Below are 23,006 nucleotides of genomic sequence, written 5' to 3' on the forward strand. Positions count from 1 at the left end.
TCTGCATCAACTGAGATTATCATATGGTTTTTATCCTTCAATTTGTTAATATGGTTTATCACATTGATTGATTTGCGTATGTTGAAGAATCCTTGCATTCCTGGGATAAAACCCACTTCATCATGGTTTATGATCCTTTTAATGTGCTGTTGGATTCTGTTTGCTAGTATTTTGTTGAGGATTTTTGCATCTATGTTCATCAGTGTATTGGCCCGTAGTTTTCTTTTTTTGTGACATCTTTGTCTAGTTTTGGTATCAGGGTGATGGTGACCTCGTAGAATGAGTTTGGGAGTGTTCCTCCCTCTGCTATATTTTGGAAGAGTTTGAGAAGGATAGGTGTTAGCTCTTCTCTAAATGTTTGATAGAATTCACCTGTGAAGCCTCCTGGTCCTCGGCTTTTGTTAGTTGGAAGATTTTTAATCACAGTTTCAATTTCAGTGCTTGTGATTGGTCTGTTCATATTTTCTATTTCTTCCTGGTTCCATCTTGGAAGATTGTACTTTTCGAAGAATTTATCTATTTCTTCCCGGTTGTCCATTTTATTGGCATATAGTTGCTTGTAGTAATGTCTCATGATCCTTTGTATTTCTGCAGTGTCACTTGTTATTTCTCCTTTTTCATTTCTAATTCTGTTGATTTGAGTCTTCTCCCTTTTTTTCTTGATGAGTCTGGGTAATGGTTTATCAATTTTGTTTATCTTCTCAAAGAACCAGCTTTTAGTTTTGTTGATCTTTGCTATTGTTTCCTTCATTTCTTTTTCATTTATTTTTGATCTGATCTTTATGATTTATTTCCTTCTGCTATCTTTGGGTTTTTTTTTTTTTTGTGGTTGTTGTTGTTCTTCTTTCTCTAATTGCTTTAGGTGTAAGTTTAGGTTGCTTATTTGAGATTTTTCTTCTTTCTTGAGGTAGGATCGTTTTGCTATAAACTTCCCTCTTAGAACTGCTTTTGCTGCACCCCATAGGTTTTGGATCATTGTGTCTTCATTGTCATTGTTGCTAGGTATTTTTTAATTTCTTCAGTGATCTCTTGGTTATTTAGTAGCATATTGTTTAGCCTCCATGTGTTTGTATTTTTTACAGTTTTTTTCCCCCTGTAATTGACATCTAGTCTCACAGCGTTGTGGTCAGATAAGATACATGATATGATTTCAATTTCTTAAATTTACCTAGGCTTGATCTGTGACCCAAGATACGATCTATCCTGGAGAATGTTCCATGTGCACTTGAGAAGAAAGTGTATTCTGCCACTTTCGGGTAGAATGTTCTATAAATATCAATTAAATCTATCTGGTCTGTTGTGTCATTTAAAACTTGTGTTTCCTTATTTATTTCCTGTTTGGATGATCTGTCGATTGGTGTAAGTGGGGTGTGTTAAAGTCCCCTTCTATTATTGTATTACTATTGATCTCCCTTTTCATGGTTGTTAGAATTTCCCTTATGTATTGAGGTGCTCCTATGTTGGGTGCATAAGCATTTATAATTGTTATATCTTCTTCTTGGATTGATCCCTTGATCATTATGTAGTGTCCTTCCTTATCTCTTTTAACAGTCTTTATTTTCAAGTCTATTTTATCTGATATGAGTATTGCTATTCCAGCTTTCTTTTTTTCCCCACCTGCCTGGAATATCATTTTCCATCCCTTCACTTTCAGGCTGTATGTGTCCCTAGGTCTGAAGTGGGTCTCCTGTAGACAGCATATATATGGGTCTTATTTTTGCATCCATTCAGCCAGTCTGTGTCTTTTGGTTGGAGCATTTAATCCATTCACATTTAAGGTAATTATCAATATGTATGTTCCTATTACCATTTTCTTAATTGTTTTGTATTTGTTTTTGCAGGTCTTTTCCTTCTCTTGTGTTTCCTGCCTAGAGAAGTTCCTTTAGCACTTGTTGTAAAGCTGGTTTGGTGGTACTGAATTCTCTTAACTTTTGCTTGTCTGTAAAGGTTTTAATTTCTCCATTAAATCTGAATGAGATCCTTTCTGGTTAGAGTAATCTTGGTTGTAGGTTTTTTCCTTTCATCACTTTAAATATGTCCTGCCACTCCATTCTGGCTTGCAGAGTTTCTGCTGAAAGGTCAGCTGTTAACCTTATGGGGATTCTCTTGTCTGTTATTTGTTGCTTTCCCTGGCTGCTTTTAGTATTTTTTCTTTGTATTTAGTTTTTGATAGTTTGATTAATATGTGTCCTGGCATGTTTCTCCTTGGATTTATCCTGTATGGGACTCTCTGCGCTTCCTGGACTTGATTGACTATTTCCTTTCCCATGTTAGGGAAGTTTTCAACTATAATCTCTTCAAATATTTTCTCAGACCCTTTGTTTTTCTCTTCTTTTTCTGGGACCCCTACAATTTGAATGTTCGTACATTTAATGTTATCCCAGAGGTCTCTGAGATTGTCCTCAATTCTTTTCATTCTTTTTTCTTTATTCTGCTCTGCAGCAGTTATTTCCACTATTCTATCTTCCAGGTCACTTATCTGTTCTTCTGCCTCAGTTATTCTGCTATTGATTCCTTCTAGAGTATTTTTAATTTCATTTACTGTGTTATTCATCATTTGTTTGCTCGTTAGTTCTTCTAGGTCCTTGTTAAACGTTTCTTGTATTTTCTTTATTCTATTTCTGAGATTTTGGATCATCTTTACTATCATTACTCTGAATTCTTTTTCAGGTAGACTGCCTATTTCCTCTTCATTTGTTTGGTCTGGTGGGTAAAAACCTTCCTCCTTCACCTGCTGCATATTCCTCTGTTTTCTCATTTTGTTTAACTTACTGTGTTTGGGTTCTCCTTTTCCCAGCCTGCAGGTTTGTAGCTCCTCTTATTTCTGGTGTCTGCCCCAGTTGGTGAGGTTGGTTTAGTGGTTTGTGTAGGCTTCCTGGCGGGGGGGGGGGGGAACTGGTGCCTGTGTTCTGGTGGGTGGGGCTGGATCTTGTCCCTCTGGTAGGCAGGGCCACGTCTGGTGGTGTGTTTTGGGGTGTCTGTGATCTTAGTATAACTTTAGGCAGCCTCTCTGCTAATGGGTGGGGTTGTGTTCCTGTCTTGCTAGTTGTTTGGCATGGAGCATTCAGCACTGAAGCTTGCTGCCCATTGGGTGGAGCTGGGTCTTAGCATTGAGATGGAGATCTTTGGGAGAGCTCTTGCTGATTAATATTGCATGGGGCTGGGAGGTCTCTGGTCGTCCAATGTCCTGGACTCAGCTCTCCCACCTCAGCAGCTCAGGTCTGACACCCAGCCGGAGCACCAAGACCCTCTCAGCTGCATGGCTGCTTCTTATGTCAAAGTCTCTGTGGGACCGTTGCAAAGTCCACAGGCTTCTGCATGACCCAAGCACCTCTCACTACCAGCGCAGTCATGTTGGCATGCACCACCCAGTAATTCCAACTGGAACTGCCATTTTAATGGCTTTTGATATTAATTGCCAGACTGCCCTCCAGAAAGCTCACAACAATTTGCATTAATACCAAATTTATACAAGAGTGTGTATTACTTTGCCATCTCCATTATGGTAGTGAGAGTTAACATATTTTCAAATAGTTTCCAATTTAATGGGTGAAAAATGTCATATCTCTGTTGCTTTATTTATTTTTCTTTTTTTTTAAACAGCCCTAATCTTTTTTTTTTTAATTAATTTATTTTATTTATTTATTTTTGGCTGTGTTGGGTCTTCATTGCTGTGCGCAGACTTTCTCTAGCTGCAGTGAGCCGGGGCTACTCTCTGTTGTGGTGTGTGGGCCTCTCACTGCAGTGGCTTCTCTTGTTGTGGAGCATGGGCTCTCAGGTGCGTGGGCTTCAGTAGTTGTGGAGCGTGGGATCAGTAGTTGTGGCTTGTGGGCTTTAGAGTGCAGCCTCAGTCATTGTGGTGCACAGGCTTTGTTGCTCTGCGGCATGTGGGATCTTCCTTGACCAGGGCTCGAATCCGTGTCCCCTGCATTTGCAGGCGGATTCTTTTTTTTATTTTATTTATTTATTTATTTATTTATTTATTTATTTATTTATTTATTTATTTATTTATTTATTTATGACTGTGTTGGGTCTTCGTTTCTGTGCGAGGGCTTTCTCTAGTTGTGGCAAGCAGGGGCCACTCTTCATCGCTGTGTGCAGGCCTCTCACTGTTGCGGCCTCTCTTGTTGCGGAGCACAAGCTCCAGATGCGCAGGCTCAGTAGTTGTGGCTCACGGGCCTAGTTGTTCCGCGGCATGTGGGATCTTCCCAGACCAGGGCTCGAACCCGTGTCCCCTGCATTGGCAGGCAGATTCTCAACCACTGCGCCACCAGGGAAGCCCTGCAGGCGGATTCTTAACCACTGCATCACCAGGGAAGCCCTCTGTTGCTTTAATTTGCATTTAATTGGTGAGGTTGAACTTTGTTTTTCCACCCAGAAGGACTGTTTTTATCTCACAGTTTATATATTTTCCATCCATGTTCTTCCTCCATTTTTCTGTTGTGTGATTATCTTTTTAAAAATTAATCAGTGAGTGCTTTGCACATCTGCAGTTTATTAACTCTTGGTAATATATACTCCAAATACATTTCCCAGTTGTTAGTGAGCTTTTAATTTTGTTTACAGAATTTTTTTTGACATGTAGGTTTTAAGTTTTGCAGCCAGCCTGTCACCTTTTCCCCTATAGTTTTGTGTCAGAGATGCTTAACTGTTTCTGTGCCATGGACCACCTGACAGTCTAGTGAAACCCGTGGATTTTTTCTCAGATTAATATTTTAAATACCTAAAACAAAATATAGAGCATTACAAAGAGAAACAAAGAAACAATTATACTGCAATCCAGTTATCAACATGACAAAAAACAAATTTGTGATACAGTAACATATATACAAAAAGATCTAGCAGCAGGTCTCACATGCACTGTGATCTTGAAGTAGTGATGAATGTAAATGATACTTCAAGGTATTAGAACTCTGTAATATGATATGAAAAAATATGTAATTTCTGTGGGTGACAAGGTTAGGTACTTGCTTTGCTGTCTACATCAATAATTGAAAGAAATGCTCTTAGAAATTAATGAAAAGTTGGTGAAAATAAAGCTGTCACTCAGATTTCTGGATGTCTAAATTCTTCCACAGACCCATGACACCAGGTTAGTGAATATCTGGAGGCACTGAAGTAATAGCTAGAGGTAATCTTGTCCATTTTGCTGTGTCAGGCAGAGTAACCCAAACACCAGGCAAAGGGGTATATTCTACTTTTGTTTAGGATATCTAGGTGAAAAAAATTCACAGTCTCCTTTATTAAACCATGAACCTTATTTAATATTGTTAGGAAGATCCTTTTTCAAAGCTTCTACTGCAAACAAGTTTTTGGCAGAAGGTAAGGTATTGTCTATAATAAAATAATATTGATAAAACAGGTTTGAAAAGTAATTTTTGTGGTTGTTCCACAATGTTAAATTATGCTAATTATATCAGCAACATATATGGATGTGTTGTTTATTAAATAAAAATCAGATCTGAAGGTCTGATTTCAAGAATCTGAAAGTTAATTTCTTACTGAATGATCTTTCTTTTGTTGGAACACCTAGGAAGCAAGTGGCCCATCAGCCCTCAGGGCGTAACCAAAAGGGGAGTGAACTGAATTTTCTGCTAGGTCATACCCTTTAAAGAAAGTCCTTTTCAAAGTGAAAGGCTTGCAAACTGTGCTTGGCTAATTTGCCAACAATCACTGGACTAATCTTCGCTTTACCTACTTTTGTACTTAGTTACATCCCCCAAGTATGTTTTTTCATCTCTCTGAATAGTGTATGGATATAGGGCTGAAAACCTCTATTTTATCCTCACAGGTTACAGAAGAATGAGGTAATCATATCACTGTTTTAAAATTCTAATTCCTATGTATCCTATTTTCCAAGTGATTTTGCATTCCTCTGCCCTGAAATTGAAATCCTCCATATCCTTTATCAATATTAAATTCTTAATTACTTAGAAAGTTCTATGGGTAGGTTCCTTCTAGAAATGAATACTCTGGGAGGGGTGGCAGATGGGACAGCTGAATTTGGTAACAGGGTCCCTGCTTTTATTTCATTTCTAGGCCAGCAGCATCAGCATAGCCTGGAAACTTGCTAAACATGTAAATTCTCAGGCCTTACCTTAGACCTACTGAATTAGAAACCCTAGAGGTGGGACCAGCAATCTGTGTTTTATTCAGCCTTCCAGGGATTCTGAGGTCTGCTCAAGTTCTTGAGATACAGACTTCTGAAATGGGTCTGAAATGATTGTTCAGAGGATTGTCTAGAAGGCTAAAGAAGGAAGTGATGGTTAGGTCCCAAAGATGACAGAAGAGAAGGTAAGGAGGCAGAATGGGGCAAGAAGACGGTGCAGCCAGCAGGGCCCTTCTAGGATCCAGGATCAGGAGCTGTGTCTATGGGGATGACGGTGTCAGATGGACAACCCAGTCCCGGCTGGCTTAAGGAGATGCCAGAAAACATGTGTAAACTCACTGGCTCACTGACAGAAGGGCATAGAACATGGCATGAGGCAAATGCAAATACCTCTGACACTAAAACTACTGACAGCTTGTAGTACTTACAGAATGTTTCCTGACAGATTTCCTGCTAAGCAATCTAAATGAATGATCTCATAGGATTCTCACAAACATCATCCACATTTTGCAGCCCGAAGAAACTGAGAGACAAAGAGAAGTAATGCGTCCAAGACTACCCAGTGAGTGATGGTGGGGGCGCAATGGGAGCCAGGCTCGGAAGCCAACAGCAGTGTTTTAATCACCACTTCATCCACCTTCCCGTTTTTCACAAATACAAGTCAGCATCTGCCCAGTGAAACAGGGAATGTTCGCACCTGTTGCCAGTCTAAAAGCAGCCTGACAACATCTGTAAAGCCTTCAAGAATAATTCACACTCACTGTATTTTCCTCAGCACAGTGCAAAGTACCTGTTCCCACCAATCCACAGGGCCTTGGCATTCTGCCTCTAGCAAAGAGATGTGAAGCTCTGTCTGCTCTTTATCAAGGCCAGTATCATTCAAAGGCATCTTAAAGAGCCAAGATAGGTGGTTCATTTTTAAGCCAATATAAGTATCTATAGCCTATAAAATAGGTTTTAGGAACGTAATTGGACCATGCTGTGGTGGCCTCGCCATTGTTACAAAATGGTGGTAATTATATCGACAACAATTTATGGATAGGCTGCTTATTAAATATATATAAGATCCAAAGATTTGGTTTCGACGACAAAAAATGAATGTCTTCACTGGAAGATCTATCTTCTCTTTTGAAACTGAGGGAGCTGGGACAAATGGCCTGCAGGATATATGTGATCAGCCGAGCAGTGGCGACGAATGGAGACTATTATTTTACAAGCTGTCCCTCCCTCGTCTGCAAGTTTCTCACCAGGATTTTCATTCTTTTCAAAGCAGCCTTTCAACCTGGGTGAGGCTGACTACGAGGTGGGGTACCGCAAAGAATGGAGACAACACATCCCAGGAGAGGACTCCCTCATCCATGTCCTGCCCTCCAGGCTTCCTGGGGCTGGGGTGGGGGGATTCCAGAGGGTCTCGGTCAAGGAAGACTGTGCACCCGCCCTCACGGGTCAGGAAATGCGGACCACATTCTGTTGATCTCTGATGGAGAGTAGTGACTTCTGGAAGGACTGGACAGAAATGCTTCTGAGGGGTAGAAGCTGGATCCTAACAGAGACAGGAGTGGTGGCATGAGCGAGCGAAGGAAAGGAGGAAGCCTGGCTCTGTGTGTGGTTTTGGAAGGTTATCTTTCCACCCAAGACAGCTGGCAGAGGCTTCCCAGTTGTCTCAGCACAGGACTAGCCTGTCTCCTGGTGCTGGCCGGGGTCTTTCAACCTCCCATGAAGGCTTTGTGTACCCTCCTTCGTCGGGTTCAAGCTCTTCCCTAGGAATGGGATGGAGGCTCGGGAGGGGCTTCTCACCTGCTCCTGCGGGGGTGAGCGGAACTCCCTGGTCTTCCGAGCAGTCAGGGCCGCAGACATGTTCAGGGCCTGCATGAGTTCGTTGTAGCGGAACTTCTGATTTGCCTGGAGCTTGGAGACATAAATGTCGCCAAAGGCCACGATGGCCTCCACCCGGTGCTGCAGCTCCCAGTCACAGAGATAGCTGAGGAGCTCACACATCTGCAAAAGTGTACACACACGTGAATATAATAATACGTCATGTACATTGGTGAAGCAGCTATCATCCCCATTCTACAGATGGTAACACTGAGACTTAGGCAATTTAAGGGACTTGCCCAGTGTCACACAGTAATCATAGAGCTACTACTGGAATCCAAGTTGGCCATTACTGGATGACTCTGGATTAGTACTTGAACCCAGAGCCCAGCTCTTTACTGCTGAGCCAGGAGAACAACAGGAAAATGAGCTCATTAAACGCAGAGCATGTCTGCCTGTGGAGACAGAGAACAGCATGTAGGAGAGCATTTTCCCAGGGCTCTAAGCTCAGTACAGAAACCACCACTGAATGGTACATATGAGCACTGGGTCTCCTTCCTGACACCTGGTTCTGGATGATGGGAAAGCGAGACTTCTGCTTCCCTCCCCATCTTTCATTGTTTTTGTTTATCGGCACTGTTTTTCTATGATCAGTTGTTATAACTAATCTTATCACCATTAGAATTTATACTAATAAGGAAAAAATAGCCATACCTTCTTGAGCACTAGCTATTTGCCAGACACTGTGCCAGGCACTTGCCATACTTTATGTGTGTTCCTCATATTTTTACTAAAGCAGAAGTTCTATTTACCCACATCCACTTAACCCATCACACGTGACTAAAGAACACTCTCCAGTGTGTCTGGGCACAGACAAGGCCCCTGGTGGTGGGGTGCTGTCACCTAGCAGGACAGTCTCTGCACATCTGCACACCTCTGCTCCCGCCAGGTAAACTGGGACCCAGAGCTTACGCTCGTCCTACTTGTGATTATAATTACAACATTTAAAGTCATGTGGGTGAATGAAATAGGAAAACTAAGTTGAATGACTAGGGAACATCTGTGAAAGGCGAGTTTTTTTTTAAAAAAATGCTAAAATTGAGTGTGAGTTAGACAACTATAAAAAGTTGGGGGAAATCATAAAAATCTAGAGGCATTTTGCACTCAGGTTGCTTTCCATTACCTCTAGATCTGCAGCCTACCTTAAAGACCCCAAAGTGGTAATCGTAGATGGTGCATGACAGGTGTCACCCATGGAAAAGAGAGGACGCTATGTGCCAGTCAGGGACTCACATTAAAGAAGAGGTCTTGCCCCAGATCATGTGGATATAGATACCTGCTTCAATTAAACTGGCTACTGCAGGCACACTTATTTTCTTAATTTTAGAGATAAGAAAAGTTACAATAAAACAAGCCAACTCTTAGTTTTGACTTTTTCCTATTGTTTTTCTGCTTTCTATCTCATTTATTTCTGCTCTAATATTTATTTCCTTCCTTCTGCTAAATTTGGGCTTGGTTTGTTCTTTTTCTAGCTCCTTGAGGTATAAAGTTAGATTATTTGAGATCTTCTTTTTTTAATGTAAACATTTATTGCAATGCACTTCCCTCTTCTACTTTTGCTGCATCCCATAGGTTTTGGTAATTTTTGTTTTCATTTTCATTTGTCTTGAGGTAACATCTTTTTAAAAAAAAATTAATTAATTAAATAAAAAAAAGAAGAGGTCTTGGCCCTCCATCAGAATAGCACATTTCTATGTTTTAATAAAATATTTAAGGTACATATGTAAAATTTGTTATGCTTCTCCTCTATATTCAATGTTTTGATGAAATGACCACCTACCAATCCCATCATATTGGATAAGAGAGCTTCGACTGCAGATTATTTTTTTATAATATATTTTACGCAAACATATGTTTCAAATTATATTTTTTAAACACACATTTTAATATTATGTTTTACTATATCATCATCCACATTTTACAAATCATAAAGCCAAGAGTGATGGGCTACTGACTTGGCAAATTTATTTAGCCAGGAAGTGGCTGAGGAGCAGGAATTGAAATCCAGGGATGCCTGAACCAGCGTCACTCCACTGAGATAAACTGCTCTCCTCTATTTCTTTTCTTTTCTCTTTTTTTACTTTTTAGAAAATTTATTCAAGTATAGTTGATTTACAGTGTTGTGTTAATTTCTCCTCTATTTGTTTTCATTTCTGTCTTCTCAGTGCTGAGAAGACAAAAGTCACCATCCTCTTTCAGTGCATCCCTGATGCTAGCTTAAGTCTGGTAAGACTAAGCTGCGCAAGGGGGCAGCTCTAAGTGAGCAGGGCTCCTAGCTCAGATGGCACTTTCTTTGAGTGCCAGTGTAACAGGTTCACGTCAGGCTTGTGATCGGAGCACGGCAACAAATGAGAGCCGGTGATGAGTGTGGTCATCCTACAAGCCAGTTCCTTTGGTCAACTCCACGGCCAAAGGCTCCTCCCTGTCTCCAGACAAGATGTCACAAATGAGCGCTTTAGTCCCAAAGGGTAGGAGAGAAGATCAGGGAAAATCCGTCACTGGGACCAGAAAAACAGTTCTAAAGCACACGCTTCACTGATGAGAGCTGGTATTTTTGTTTTGGTTTGGGGAGACTTAGGGAGTACCTTCCAGCTCAGGAACAAGCAGGACCAGTGGGCACTCTCCCTGAGCATCTCTGCTACACTCCACATTCAGGCCAATGCCCACAGTCCTGGCGTCACCACCAGGCTGCACTGTCTCCCTCCCCAGCTCTTTCCAAGGGCAGGATGCCGGCTGCCCCGAGTTACCTGCAGCTTGACGGACTCCGGTAACCGGGTCTGCAACAAGCCTCTGACGGGAGCCTCCTTGCCGGCCTTTTCCCCAGCCTCCACAGCCTTCTCCTCCACCTGGGTCACCTCCTCCTTCTCTGCTCCGCCCTGCGTGCCCCCACTGTGCTCCCCAAACACGGAGGGGTCGATGAGAAGGAGGATCTGCCGAACATCGTCATCGTCAAACACCCCCATGACCAGCAGGGTTCCGATGAGTTTCAGCACAGGCACAAACTGGAATTCCACGGACCCCCCGACGGGGTCCCGGATGTGAGCCCCACTGCACTGCACTGCCTCCGTCAGCATGCTCAGCGCCTTCGTCTTGAGAAGCTCCAAGGGAATCTCGGGGCTCTGCTTCTGGTGTTCCTCGCTGGTCATGACGAAGCAGGAGGGGGAGAACCTGAACCCTGGCTTGAGGCACGTTCTCGGGCCCACCCCAGGGAGCCCATGCCTCTTGGACTCGTCCGGGTACAGGCGGATTTTCCTGGTGCTGCTGGTGATGGGGATGATGTACTCATTCTTCATCATCAGCTTCCTCTCCTTAGCGCTGGCCAGGTGGATGCTGATGAGCAGGTCGTAGAAGCCGGAGCGCAGGAAGCCGGGGAGGTACTTGTTGTCAATGGCGTAGAAGAGCTGGGAGAGGTCCACGTGGCTGCACAGGGCGTAAGCCACGCGGCTGTTTCCCAGGGCGCACAAGGCGCTGTAGAGTCTCAGCGTGTGGTAATGGAACCACATGAGGTCCTCCTGCTCGCAGAGCTCCAGGATGTCCACACACCTGAGGAGGAGACAAGCAATCAACCACTCCACGGGGAGAAAACTGTGCCAGAATTCAGCAGAGCGCTTACCCTCGGAATCCCCACGGATCTCACCCGAGCCAAGGAAGGCAGAGCAGGTAGAAGCCTGGAGGAGTCTCTTACAGGTTATCATTCGTCTCCCAGTTCTGGTCCATATCCCAGCTCCTGATAATCCACCATTTCTAACTATGAGGGTCTCAAAAGTCTGTAAGACTTAAAAGACACTAGCTTGGGACTTCCCTGGTGGTGCAGTGGTTAAGAATCCGCCTGTCAATGCAGGGAACACGGGTTCAAGCCCTGGTCCAGGAAGATCCCACATGCCATGGAGCAACTAAGCCCGTGTGCCACAACTACTGAGCCTGCGCTCTAGAGCCTGCGAGCCACAACTACTGAAGCCCACGTGCTACAAGTACTGAAGCCCGTGTGCCTAGAGCCCGTGCTCCGCAACAAAGAGAAGCCACCGCAATGAGAAGCCCACGCACCGCAACGAAGAGTAGTCCCTGCTCGCCGCAACTAGAGAAAGCCTGCGCGCAGCAACGAAGACCCAACGCAGCCAAAAATAAAAATAAAAAAAAAAAAAAAAAAAAAAAGACACTAGCTTACCAAATATCAAAGTCCCCATTATTAGGGAAAAACCCAACTCAGAACTGAAAACATTCAGGTATGTGACAGGTGACTTGGTCCTCTTATTTGTAGGCTCAAGGGGATCCTCTGTTTCCTGATGTAAGAACCCCTCAGAAGACGTAGCTAAAGCCCTCCCATCAATTTACCATTCTGCCTCATCTATGTAATCTCCAGTTTACCATCAGCCATGGGGCTATCCTTTTCCTGAAAACAAACACACACCCGCGCTCTTGTCCAGAGAGGAAACGCCTTCCAGTCTGTGATGAGTTGGCGTAGTCAGGTAACCAGTGCACTTTCTCCATCCTGACTGTAGAGATCTATCTGCTGTGTATTATTCCCTTGTGTGTGGGGGCCCGGGGCTTTGATCTCTGCTTAGATTCTTCCACTTTGTCTTGGTCCTCACTGAGAATCTGAGGACACTTTGCAATTGGCTTACCTGGCTGGTCTCCTGGTCTTTTCTGCTCCTTCCCTACATTAGCCTGTCCTTCGGCTGCCCATGACCCAGTGGAATACCTAAATGTGAGCTATGCAGGTGCCAAATACCTCCATCCTCTATTGCTTTATTTTTTCAGTCCAAGAGATCAAGGGGTAATAACATCCATAAAAATAGAACTTACTTAATTTTTTCTATGTACAGAAACTGAACTAGATTTTCCCTACACAATTTCATTTTTTCTCTCTCAGCAATCCTTTGGGTGGGCATTGATCTCACTGTACTGAGGAGAAGACCGAGGCCTGGTCCGAGTGCATGAGTAACTCACTCAAGGCCATGCAGCCAGAAAGTGATGGTGCTGGAATTGAATCTAGCCCATAATCCAGGAGCACCTCTTAAAGAGTGGGGACCAGGAGCCTGATTCTTGGTTCTCCAAGCAAGCTAGGCATGCCTCATTCTTCCCCTTCTTGCCATCAGTAACATATATTTCTGAGCCATGCTAGGGTTTTTAATTAAACGCATGGAAACGTCCCTGAGTGCAGGTACTCGGAGCTACAGTGAAAGCCCCGTGGCAGGCACATCACTGTGAATACCATGCTGTTTCTGAGTGAATAATCAAAGTGGGGAAGGGAAAGAAGAGAAACCGAGGCTTCGGGGCAATCAGCAGTCATCTTGGGCCCTTTGCCAATGAGGATGCTCCTCCTTGGCTTCTGGGCTTGCTGGGTACCTGCTTCCCTGCCTCCCGGGCCCGGCCCTCCCTCTTCGGGCCCCTCCGCTACCTGTTCTCCTCGGGGATGTAGAGCGCCATCATCTGTAGGGGCTCTAGGCACTGCACCACCCAGCCATGGCGCTCGCTCACCCGCTCCGTCTCCACCTTCAGGAAGCTGCTGGGCATGCGGCTCCAGAGGACGGGCTGGATGCTTTGGACGTCCAGCCGTGGTGGGCACTGCGGGACGGGGTTTTTCTCTTCACTCTTAAATATGGCCGCCGACAGGGGCATGGCGTTCTGGGGCAAGGCAGAAAGGCATCAGGGAGGAGAACACACGTGCAACACAGAGATGCTCAGTGGCTGGACAATGCACCCGGCCCATGATAACCAAAAGGATGAGCATATGTTACAAACAGACAAATGCATCCAGGGACCAATGAGGGCTTCGCAAGCATCAATGAAGACCTGACATAATGGGTTACGTGAACATTCATTAATTCTTTCGGTACTCAACAGAAGTGGGAGAAGGGGAAAATAGGAACCTATTAGTTTGGGAGGCACATGACAAGCAAGAGGTGACAGACTCCCGGCTTTCTCAGGCCTGAGCTTCTCCCCCTAATGGTCAGCAGGCCCCCCTCATGTCACAGACGTTAGATGAGGGGACAGATAAATACCTTCAGCTTCCCAAGTTCAAACTGAAACAAAGAGGTGCTGGTAGGCTGCAGGAAGACCGCTGGAAACACTTTGGTATTGGGCTCCACCTGGAAACCAAAACAAATCCAGATGTTTGCCCAGAATTATAAAATCATAGGGGGGCTAAGTCATGGGTGTTTCAGTCAACACCCTCACTCTAGCTTGAGCTGAAAGAGGGCAGTTAACTGGCTGCTCATTGTTCACTGCTCAGAAATTCCCAGAGACCCGGTGCCTAAGCGTAGCTACTGTCACTGCTCCCACCTTCCACACGCCCTTCCTCTCTCCACGCGGGGCTGAACGATCTCACGTCCTTTCAGTTCCTCTCTCGGGTAACCGAAGCCAGCAGCTTTCTGCAGTGCTCAGGAGGACAGTCGCAGCCCACCGGCCACCGAAGGCAGTGCCTGCTCTGGTCACAGAACAAGCTGAGGTGCTGCTCTTCACAGAGCACGGAGACCCCCCCACCCAGGCCCACAGCGAGGACCACCATCCATCACTCCCGCCCTGGAAGGTGACAAGGGAGGGTGGTGCGGTGGCTTCAGTATTCTTTCTCAAGGCACATGGGTGTCAGTCAGGCAAAGCCGGGAGACCTACAGCAGAGCGTCGCAACCTCAGCCCTACTGATAAACGTCTCCAGAGTTGCCAAATGTCCCTGAAGGGAAAAGAGGCCCCACTCGAGAGCCCGCTTTGCAGGCAGGGATCACGCGGCGCTTCCCTGGAATTACATGAAGAGGCTGCACCTGGAGCCTCTCTCCTCCCTCAAAACCGCTCCCTCTCACTTGGTTCCTCTGGACTTCTCTCCACCCCTTCCTCACTCTCCATGATTTTAGTTCTTACATTAGATGGTGCAGGATTCACCAACTGCCTTTTAGCTGCCACTGAGATGAGGCATGTGGATTTATTTATTTATGACATCTGGGGCTCCACTTATCCCTTGCTCACTTTGAAGTCGGGCTTTTGATCAGACTCGGAGGACCACGGAAGAAGAAATGGAACTTTAATTCCACCAACTAAAGTCCTTTGCCTTTAAGCAAATTCAGACATTAGGACATTCTTGCAACTCTCCCGACCTGTCACATTAGGGGCTGCTGGGTATTGGGAACATACCCTAAAAGTGCCCCTCAATGAGTCACCCCCTTGTACAATCCCCTCTCCTAGAACCTGTGCCTTGTTTCCAGCAAACAGAATATGGCAAAAAGCGACTATCATGCCCCTGATTGGGTTACACTGTAGAAGACTCCATCTCAGCAGATGGGAGAGGAAGATGGTCCAGACAGCCTCGGAGAAGTAAACTGCCATGTTGTCAGAGGGCCATGTGACAGGAGTTCCAGGGGGTCTCATGGGGCTGAGAGTGGTCGGCCCCTGGCTTCAGCCAGCAAGAAATGGAGCCCTAGTTCTACAAATGTAAGCAAATGAATTCTGCCAACAGCCATGTGAGCTCAGAAAGGGACCCCGAGCTCCAGAAAAGAATGCAGCCCGGCTGACACCTTGACTGCAGCCTTGTGTGACGCTGCCCAGAGGACCCAGCTAAGCTGTGCCCTGACTCCTGACCCACGGACACCGTGGGACAATAAATGAATGCCTTTAAGTCACTGAGTTTGTGGTAATTTGTTATCAGGCAACAGAAAATGAATAGAGCAGTTTTCCTTTCTGCCAGGATATTGGTTACGGGCTTCCTGTAAATAATGAACTTCCTCAATGCATTCAGACATAAGAATTATAAACACACATCTTTATGGCTGGAAGTGACTTAAAAGATTGTCTGGTCCAGTGCTATCATCTGCTCATGATGAGGAGGCCAGACTGGTTAGACCCCAGGCGCGCACCCAGCACATGTCATTTGAGCACACGGTAGTGGGCTTACGTTTCAGATAAAACGTTTGCTTTTACCTGATGCTTCAGGTACCCATGGACGATATGAAGGGATGATGCCAGTAAAACCAACGGGTAGGGAGGAGGCTGCTAGAACTGCCTAGGCTATGTCTGAAATAAGCTTTGGTAAGGACATTCAACAATTATTTAGTGCCTATCACATACCTTCTTTGTGCCAGGATCTGGGTTTATGGGTGAGAGACACATATGGGAAATTCTGATTTGATGCTGTGTGACTTTGGCCACAAGGCAAGAGTCATCTCTGGTCTGGCGCCAGATTTCTCAAATACCCAATAACATCTAGAACAATGTGTGTCCCTCAAGTCATGGCAACTTGAAGCAAGCAGAGGTCTGGCAGCTGAGAAAACTTCACCTGGACCAGCCAGGTGAAGAGAGAGAGAAATGCATTCAGCCAGAGGTTTTCTTTGCTGAGCTAAATTGTACCAGTATAGGGAACGATAGGCTGAAGAGGGTGGTACGTTTTTAGGTCCCTCAGGAATGGTCCCTGCAAACTTCATAAACTACCCAGTCAAATGCCAGGGCCCTCCTCAAACCTGCTTGCAGAGAGGAGGTCCTTGAAAGCATCTAGGATGGGTGCCCTGGGATGGGTTTATTTCTACCGTACAGAGTATACTCCCACCACGATGAACAACGGAAACGTCTCTCCAATCACTAAAATAACAAGAACACACAAGGATGAGCTCCTGATGGGTGTACCTAAGGAGAGAAACTGCAACTGGTGGTGTGGTAAGTGGAATACTAGACGGCCCTCCTGACCCCTGGGGTTAGTCCCCTGATCGTGTATGTCACAGGGCAAAAGGGTTTCTGCAGATGTTAGTAAGGCTACTGACCAGCTGGCCTTAAGATAGACAGAATATCCTTGTGGGCCTAATCCAATTGCACGAGCCCTTAAAAAAAGCAGGTGTTTTCTCCTGCTGGGGGCAGAAGAGAAAATCAGAGAGAGTCTTGAAGCACGAGAAGAACCAGATGTGCCCTCGTTGGCTTTGAAGATGGAAGGGGCCACGTGAGAGGGAATGTGGGCACCTCTGGAAGCAGAGAGGGGTTGGCCAGCAAGAAAATGGGGACTTTGGAACCTCAGCCTACAACCACAACTGGATCCTGCCGACAACGTGAATGAGCTCGCAGGGGATTCTACCCAGAGCCTCAGGACAGAGCTAGCTCATTCCAGCCGATACCTTGATTTTTGGCCTTGTGAGAACCTGGGCAGAGAGCCCAGTCAAATCTACAGAACTATGAAATGATAAATGGATGCTGTTTTAAGCTGCTAATTTTGTGGTAACTTTTTAGGCAGCAATTAAAAAACTAGTGGCTTCCCAGCCGAGTTGGTCAGTTTGATAATAAATACTTAGCAAGCACTCACTAGGTACCAGGTACCGTCTCATGTGTTAGGGGATGCAGCAGTGAACCTGAGAGATGGCCTCTCCCCTCAAGGAGCTTACATTCTGGAAGTGGAGGCTGCATTCTAATGGAATAAGCAGTGAGCCCAGATTTGAGGCTGCCACGAAGTGCCATGGACTTTCTTCCCTTTGTGTTTAAGGTACCTTTTATCACTGGCTGCTATGTTTTGTCTTTGCAATGACAGACATTCTATTTCTAATCACGTGTGAAGGTCAGGGCATAGGAACTAGCCTGAACTGAATGGTAACCCCTCTGGTAAATCTGAATCTGACGGCTGGCTCTGCTCTCAGAGCAGTGTGGCTGGAGTGGCAGTAACTGAGGAGTATCTCTTGAACACACATTTTATTTCTCATTTCTCCCATGATTACATTAAGTGAGACAGAAAAAGCTTTTCAAATTGTGCAGCAGTATTTAATGGGGAGGTCTAGAAACATTGTTTGAGAGAATCCTCCACTCATTATTTTGCTTACTGGTCCTCTCTGAATGGAAAGCCAGTATATAAATATTGCTGCCCTGCTCCTCTTGAGATAATTGAAAAATGAAAATGGCTACAGCTGCAGAATAACAATTATCCCACTGCTGGGAGCCCAGACGCATGGCTGGACACGTTACTGTCTCACGGGAATGAGCAGGGGGCTGGGTGGGGATGAGCCCCCCGAGGGTCCCTGCTCAGAGTCCTGACCTCCTCCCCAACCCCACCTCAGGGTGGGAGTGGGTTTGGACCCCTGAGCAGAGCCATCGGGATTTATACGCATGGAGTCACGCCAGGCATCCTGGGGTGCAGGTGCCAACATGCAGCTCAGACAGTGGACCAGCCCAATGTCAACCAGGAACTACTGTGAAAGATGGGATACAAATGTGTTCTCCTCTTTGTTGTAACATCTTCTCACCGTCATGGGCTCTTTCCTGAAGCAGGCAAGTCCCTGCTGCTGCAAATGCCATGGGCCATTTATTTATTTATTTATTTAGGGACCTTAAGAGTGATTAGATGCTTTGGAGCTCTCTGTAGCTCAGGGAGGACCCTTCAGTCAAACTCATTTCAAAAGTTAATGGGAAAAAGCTAATGGATTCTGAAGGACGGCAGTAATGTATATAAGCCTCCTCTCGGTACTGGTGGGGAGGGGGACGTGGAAGCATGAGAAAGTACTGGAAGAATACCTTACTTTCTGCTTCAAAGCCTGGTTTTGCAGAGGCCTCTTTCTGGGAGCGGCTGGTGGGGTCCCAGCTGCTGGGTGGTGGTGATGATTCCACTCCTTCCCAGGAGGAAGAGGAGGTGTGCAGGGGGCTACCCACTGCAGGAGGTCCTGGAGAGGACCGCCACACCAGCAGGCCGTCCCTGGCCCCCAGGAAGGGCCCTGCCATCTGATTTTGGTCACCTAACATTTCAGACAATGGCTGCCAAGGGGCTTTTCAGCCTAGAGGCTGTAACCTGGGGCTGATTCTGGAATCTGGGGTTTTAGCCATTTACACAGGAGCCGGAGGCTTTTAATCCGCTGTAGTTGGCTAAGCTTCCCTGGACACTGCCTGCCATTGCCCTGGTCAGAACTCTTCAGGAGCTCCACATTTCTTCCTAATACCTCCCTACCTTTCCAAATTTGTTACTATGAACCATAACCCATTCTATTCTGTCCATCGTTCCTCAGACATACACTATGCCCCCGTCTCCATTACGCTTCTGTGCCATTCTTTCAATCTAGTACACTCCTCTCTCTCCACCTGGAAGAATTCTTTGCTTCAAAATCAAGATTTCTCTGTAATAAACCTTCTCTTCATCACTCCCAATGGAATCAGCCTCTTCCTTCTCTGAACTCGGATAATACTCTATCCACACGTACATGAGGCTCTCCATTCTACCCTTGGAGTGTCAAGAAGGTTTAATACAGAAATTTGACTTCCTAACTTAGCCTGTCTCACAGTATGCTCTGTAGAACTCTAGGCTTATAGAATATTACTAATTGTTTAAAAAAAAAAAAAAAAGCTCTTCTTGGTTAAATAATATGAGAAATGCTTGGCTAGGTTTCTTTCTGAAGCATTTCTTAAACTTTTCCTGTACTAACACTCACTGCGAAACTTCCAAAGGAGGATATCATTTGTGGCATTTCCCAAGCTTACTTGGCCATCAAAGATGAAGCTTAAAGGAGATTAGGCTTCTTGTGGTTAATGACGGGTAAACCTACGTGGGTATAATTAATGGCTTCCCCAAGTAGTTCTGTCGAAGTTCATAGTCAATGAAAGAGGAAAATAAATTATTTATGTAAATGCATTTTAAAGCACCCTGTAAAGAAGCCACAGTGAATGAGAATAACCTTTTATTGCAAAGGGAATACTCCCTGGCAAATCAGTTTTTACAGGTCTATATTTTGAGCACAGAAGTTTCTTAAAGAGAGGAGTATCTCTGTTGACCTTTTAAACTTTGCATCTCATATAGTGTAGGTAACATGAAAGTTGCACAAGAAATACTGATGGAACCAACGAATAACCTTTTAGAGCCCATCACCAAGGAAAAGCCTTCTTATCTTCTAGAAGGATGACCAGCATTTCTGATCAACCAATAAATGAGATCTTTCCCTCTCTGAACAAAAGGAAGTCACTTTACTCTTGTCTGTCTCCCTAGATGGCACTGGACCACATGGGTACATCAACTCCATGTGCTGTGGTGGGGACGCCACCTACGGAGAAGACCGAGGAGCCGTGCCCTGAGCACCAGGCTGGAGATGCTGCTGTCACGGCCCCAGGAGCCGCCCCTACCTGGTAGCAGGTGCCGAGTTCCCTCCCGTTGGCCGAGAAGGACAACATGCCCATTGCCAGATCCACGAGGCAGCCGATCTCTAGGTCCACGTTGCTGCGACTTGCTCTTTGGGACGTGGCCACGATGTCCCCACCCCAGACCATGTAGCAGTTGCTGCGCTTCACACTAGGAGCCAGAGAGAGGAAAAGGCACAGAATCTGGACTGGGGCAGTTTGGAATCAAGACTCAGGATTGAAATGCCCCCCAAAGCTTCCAATGAAGCTTTCCAATCAGCTGCGAATAATTTTTTTTTTCTTAAATGAATTCACTCAGTTTAGGAATGTGGCACCTCTATCTGCTTCAAACAGCAGAGCGTTCAGGCAACTTGCTTCCTGGCTCATCGTCAATTCATGTTTCTGAAACAGATAATGGGGACGGTAGTATTCCCACCTTAGAAGTGGGAGATAAAGGTGCAGAGAGGATGACTACCACAGGTGGACTTAGAGAGGAATTTGGTATAAGAGGCAGGAACGAAAACTCTGTGTCCTGAGTTCCATTTCAGTGCCAGGGCAAAAGGCCGTGTGACACTTGAGAACTCAGGCCCACGTTCCCTAGGATGGCAGGCCTGGGCCCCAGGAAGATTTGCAAAGTAGATAAAGTTAGTCTCTGATGGCCTCCCACCTCCTGATCTGTACTACCCCCCACTCCCAGCTCCCTGGAGCCCTGCCCCCTGCACTCTTCACCACCTACCAACCTGGGTCCCTTCCTCAGCTAGCTGGCTACCACCCCCCAGAAAGAAAACTCCACCATAGGCATTTAGCTTTAAAAGCCAACTATAATAACCACAAAGCCTTTAAACTCCAAAGCCTGGGTTTTTTTTTTTTTTTTAATTTTATTTATTTATTTATTTATGGCTGTGTTGGGTCTTCGTTTCTGTGCGAGGGCTTTCTCTAGTTGTGGCAAGTGGGGGCCACTCTTCATCGCGGTGCGCGGGCCTTTCACTATTGGCCTCTCTTGTTGCGGAGCACAGGCTCCAGATGCGCAGGCTCAGTAGTTGTGGCTCACGGGCCTAGTCGCTCCGCGGCATGTGGGATCTTCCCAGACCAGGGCTCGAACCCGTGTCCCCTGCATTGGCAGGCAGATTCTCAACCACTGTGCCACCAGGGAAGCCCAAGCCTGGGTTTTTAATGGTAAGATTTCAAACCCTGGGTGGGCTTTGGAGAAGTGGTATGTGGATCCCCAGAGCCCCTCACGATGGCTGCGGGCAAGAGGCAGCTGGTATGTCTCCTCCTAAACCCAGTCCTGGTGTGGCTCATCTGAGGGACCCGGTTGCTTAAAGTAACACCAAGCGATTTGTCTCAGGCTAAAGGAGAGAGTGACTCTATATGGGATGCTAGAGCAGCCCCTTTAAACTTCCTAAGGTCAATCTGATCTGGCCTTGGAAAGCCAAGAGTTTGATTAGAATTCTCCCAGGTTTTTTCCGGTTCTAGAAGTCCATCACTTTCCCAGACAACTAGAAATCCCGTGTGTAAGCACTCCTTCACCTCCTCCCCTCGACTCTCCTCCGCGGCACCAGTCAGGCTGGTTTCTCAGAGTGAATGCCCTCAGGCAGCGCCAGTGCAAATTGCTCCTTCCAAAGAGTTATAGCCATTGCTAGATTTCCATTAAGGTTAAACTGTGGCGATGTCATTACTTCTTTTCAGTGATTCAAGTACGAAGTACACTAATGACTACAGAATTCATTTAATAAGGTACAGAAGCCGCAAGAGTGTGAAGTGCCACACTTTGGTCATATTTCAAAGGGTCTAAGTTTGAAATGCCTGAACACATCCTAAAATCGATCCTGTGTTTACTTCTTATTAAACAAGACAAAGAACCAAGAGTTAATGAGCACCTACTATCTACTGGGTCTTACGCTAAGGTGCCGATGTGTCAGTTAATTTTCACCATGAATGTGGTCACCGAGGCTCAGATAAATAAAAATAATCAGTCTGGCATGGCAGAGCGAGCAAACTGGAGCAACAGACCCAACTGGGGTGCGACTGTGTGCTTTTCGTTCTTTTGGCTGAAGAGCAAAGTCCGGAGTGGTCAACTGCTTTCACATACTTTCCTTTTAACCAAACCAGATGTTGCATCTGGTTATAGCATCTACTCTGGGCCTCATAACACGATGGACATTCAGTGATGGTAATAAGAGGGCTGTTTATTGAGTATTTGAGTTCAGGCACTGCTGTAGGCTCTTACCTATGTATCATCTCACTTAAGCCTCATAACACTCTGTGAGATTAGAACTATTATTCTCATTTTATAAATAAGGAAATTTAGATCCAGGGAGGTTAAGTAACAGGTCCAAAGTCACACCTCTAGTACGTACTGGAACCCAGTTTAAAGCGCAGGCAGTTTGCTTCCAAAGTCTGTACTCTTAACCACCCACCAACAATGGTCCCCCCAGAAAACAGCAATTGCGCCCGACCTCTGGCCACTGGCCTTTGATGAGCAAGTAGTATCTGAAGAGTACTGACTGCAAAACATTCCTGACTTTGTAGGGATAAAGTTGTCATGAGAAACAACTTATTACATTTCTATACAAGCCTGCCATCTGGGCAAGGACTCTAGTAAATCTCACTTAGGTGGAAATAAGGCATGGTCTGCTGGTTCATTTCTGGGGCATCACTGGTTAAAGATCCTTCCTTGGTGGTAGTACCAATGGACCTGTGGGAGGGTATGGGTGTGCCTAAAACATATTTTCCTTGAAGATCCCTAATTTCTATTCAGTGGTTATTATTTATAAATTTGCCATGTCTCTTTTATGTTCTTTATGCTTTCAGCCACTACAAACTTCTGGGATGAGAAGCTCTGAGTTGATCAGTTGCTGTGTGATGTGGTACATCTTCTTATTTTCTGCAATTGGCTTCCCTCAAGCACCCAGGGATTTTTCTCTGTCTTGTTCTGATGTTGTAGAAATTGGGGCTTGCCTAGAAATCA

The 23,006-nt window shown here is 45.4% G+C and overlaps 1 protein-coding gene across 6 annotated transcripts in view; it reads right to left on the reverse strand.

Moving 5' to 3' along the window:
* The window catches only part of RYR3 (ryanodine receptor 3), a 551,623-nt gene that overhangs the window by 171,770 nt on the left and 356,847 nt on the right, over nucleotides 1–23,006 (reverse strand). For all 6 annotated transcript variants that reach the window (XM_082384899.1, XM_082384900.1, XM_082384898.1 and 3 more), the window contains 5 exons: nucleotides 20,042–20,207; nucleotides 13,987–14,073; nucleotides 13,383–13,609; nucleotides 10,732–11,527; nucleotides 7,907–8,107 (listed from right to left, as the gene is read on the reverse strand). In XM_082384899.1, coding sequence (XP_082241025.1) covers nucleotides 7,907–8,107; nucleotides 10,732–11,527; nucleotides 13,383–13,609; nucleotides 13,987–14,073; nucleotides 20,042–20,207 — 1,477 coding nt within the window. The remainder of the gene's footprint in view (nucleotides 1–7,906; nucleotides 8,108–10,731; nucleotides 11,528–13,382; nucleotides 13,610–13,986; nucleotides 14,074–20,041; nucleotides 20,208–23,006) is intronic.

Source organism: Balaenoptera borealis, assembly GCF_965194805.1.
Source record: "Balaenoptera borealis genome assembly, chromosome: 3".
Taxonomy (NCBI): domain Eukaryota; kingdom Metazoa; phylum Chordata; class Mammalia; order Artiodactyla; family Balaenopteridae; genus Balaenoptera; species Balaenoptera borealis.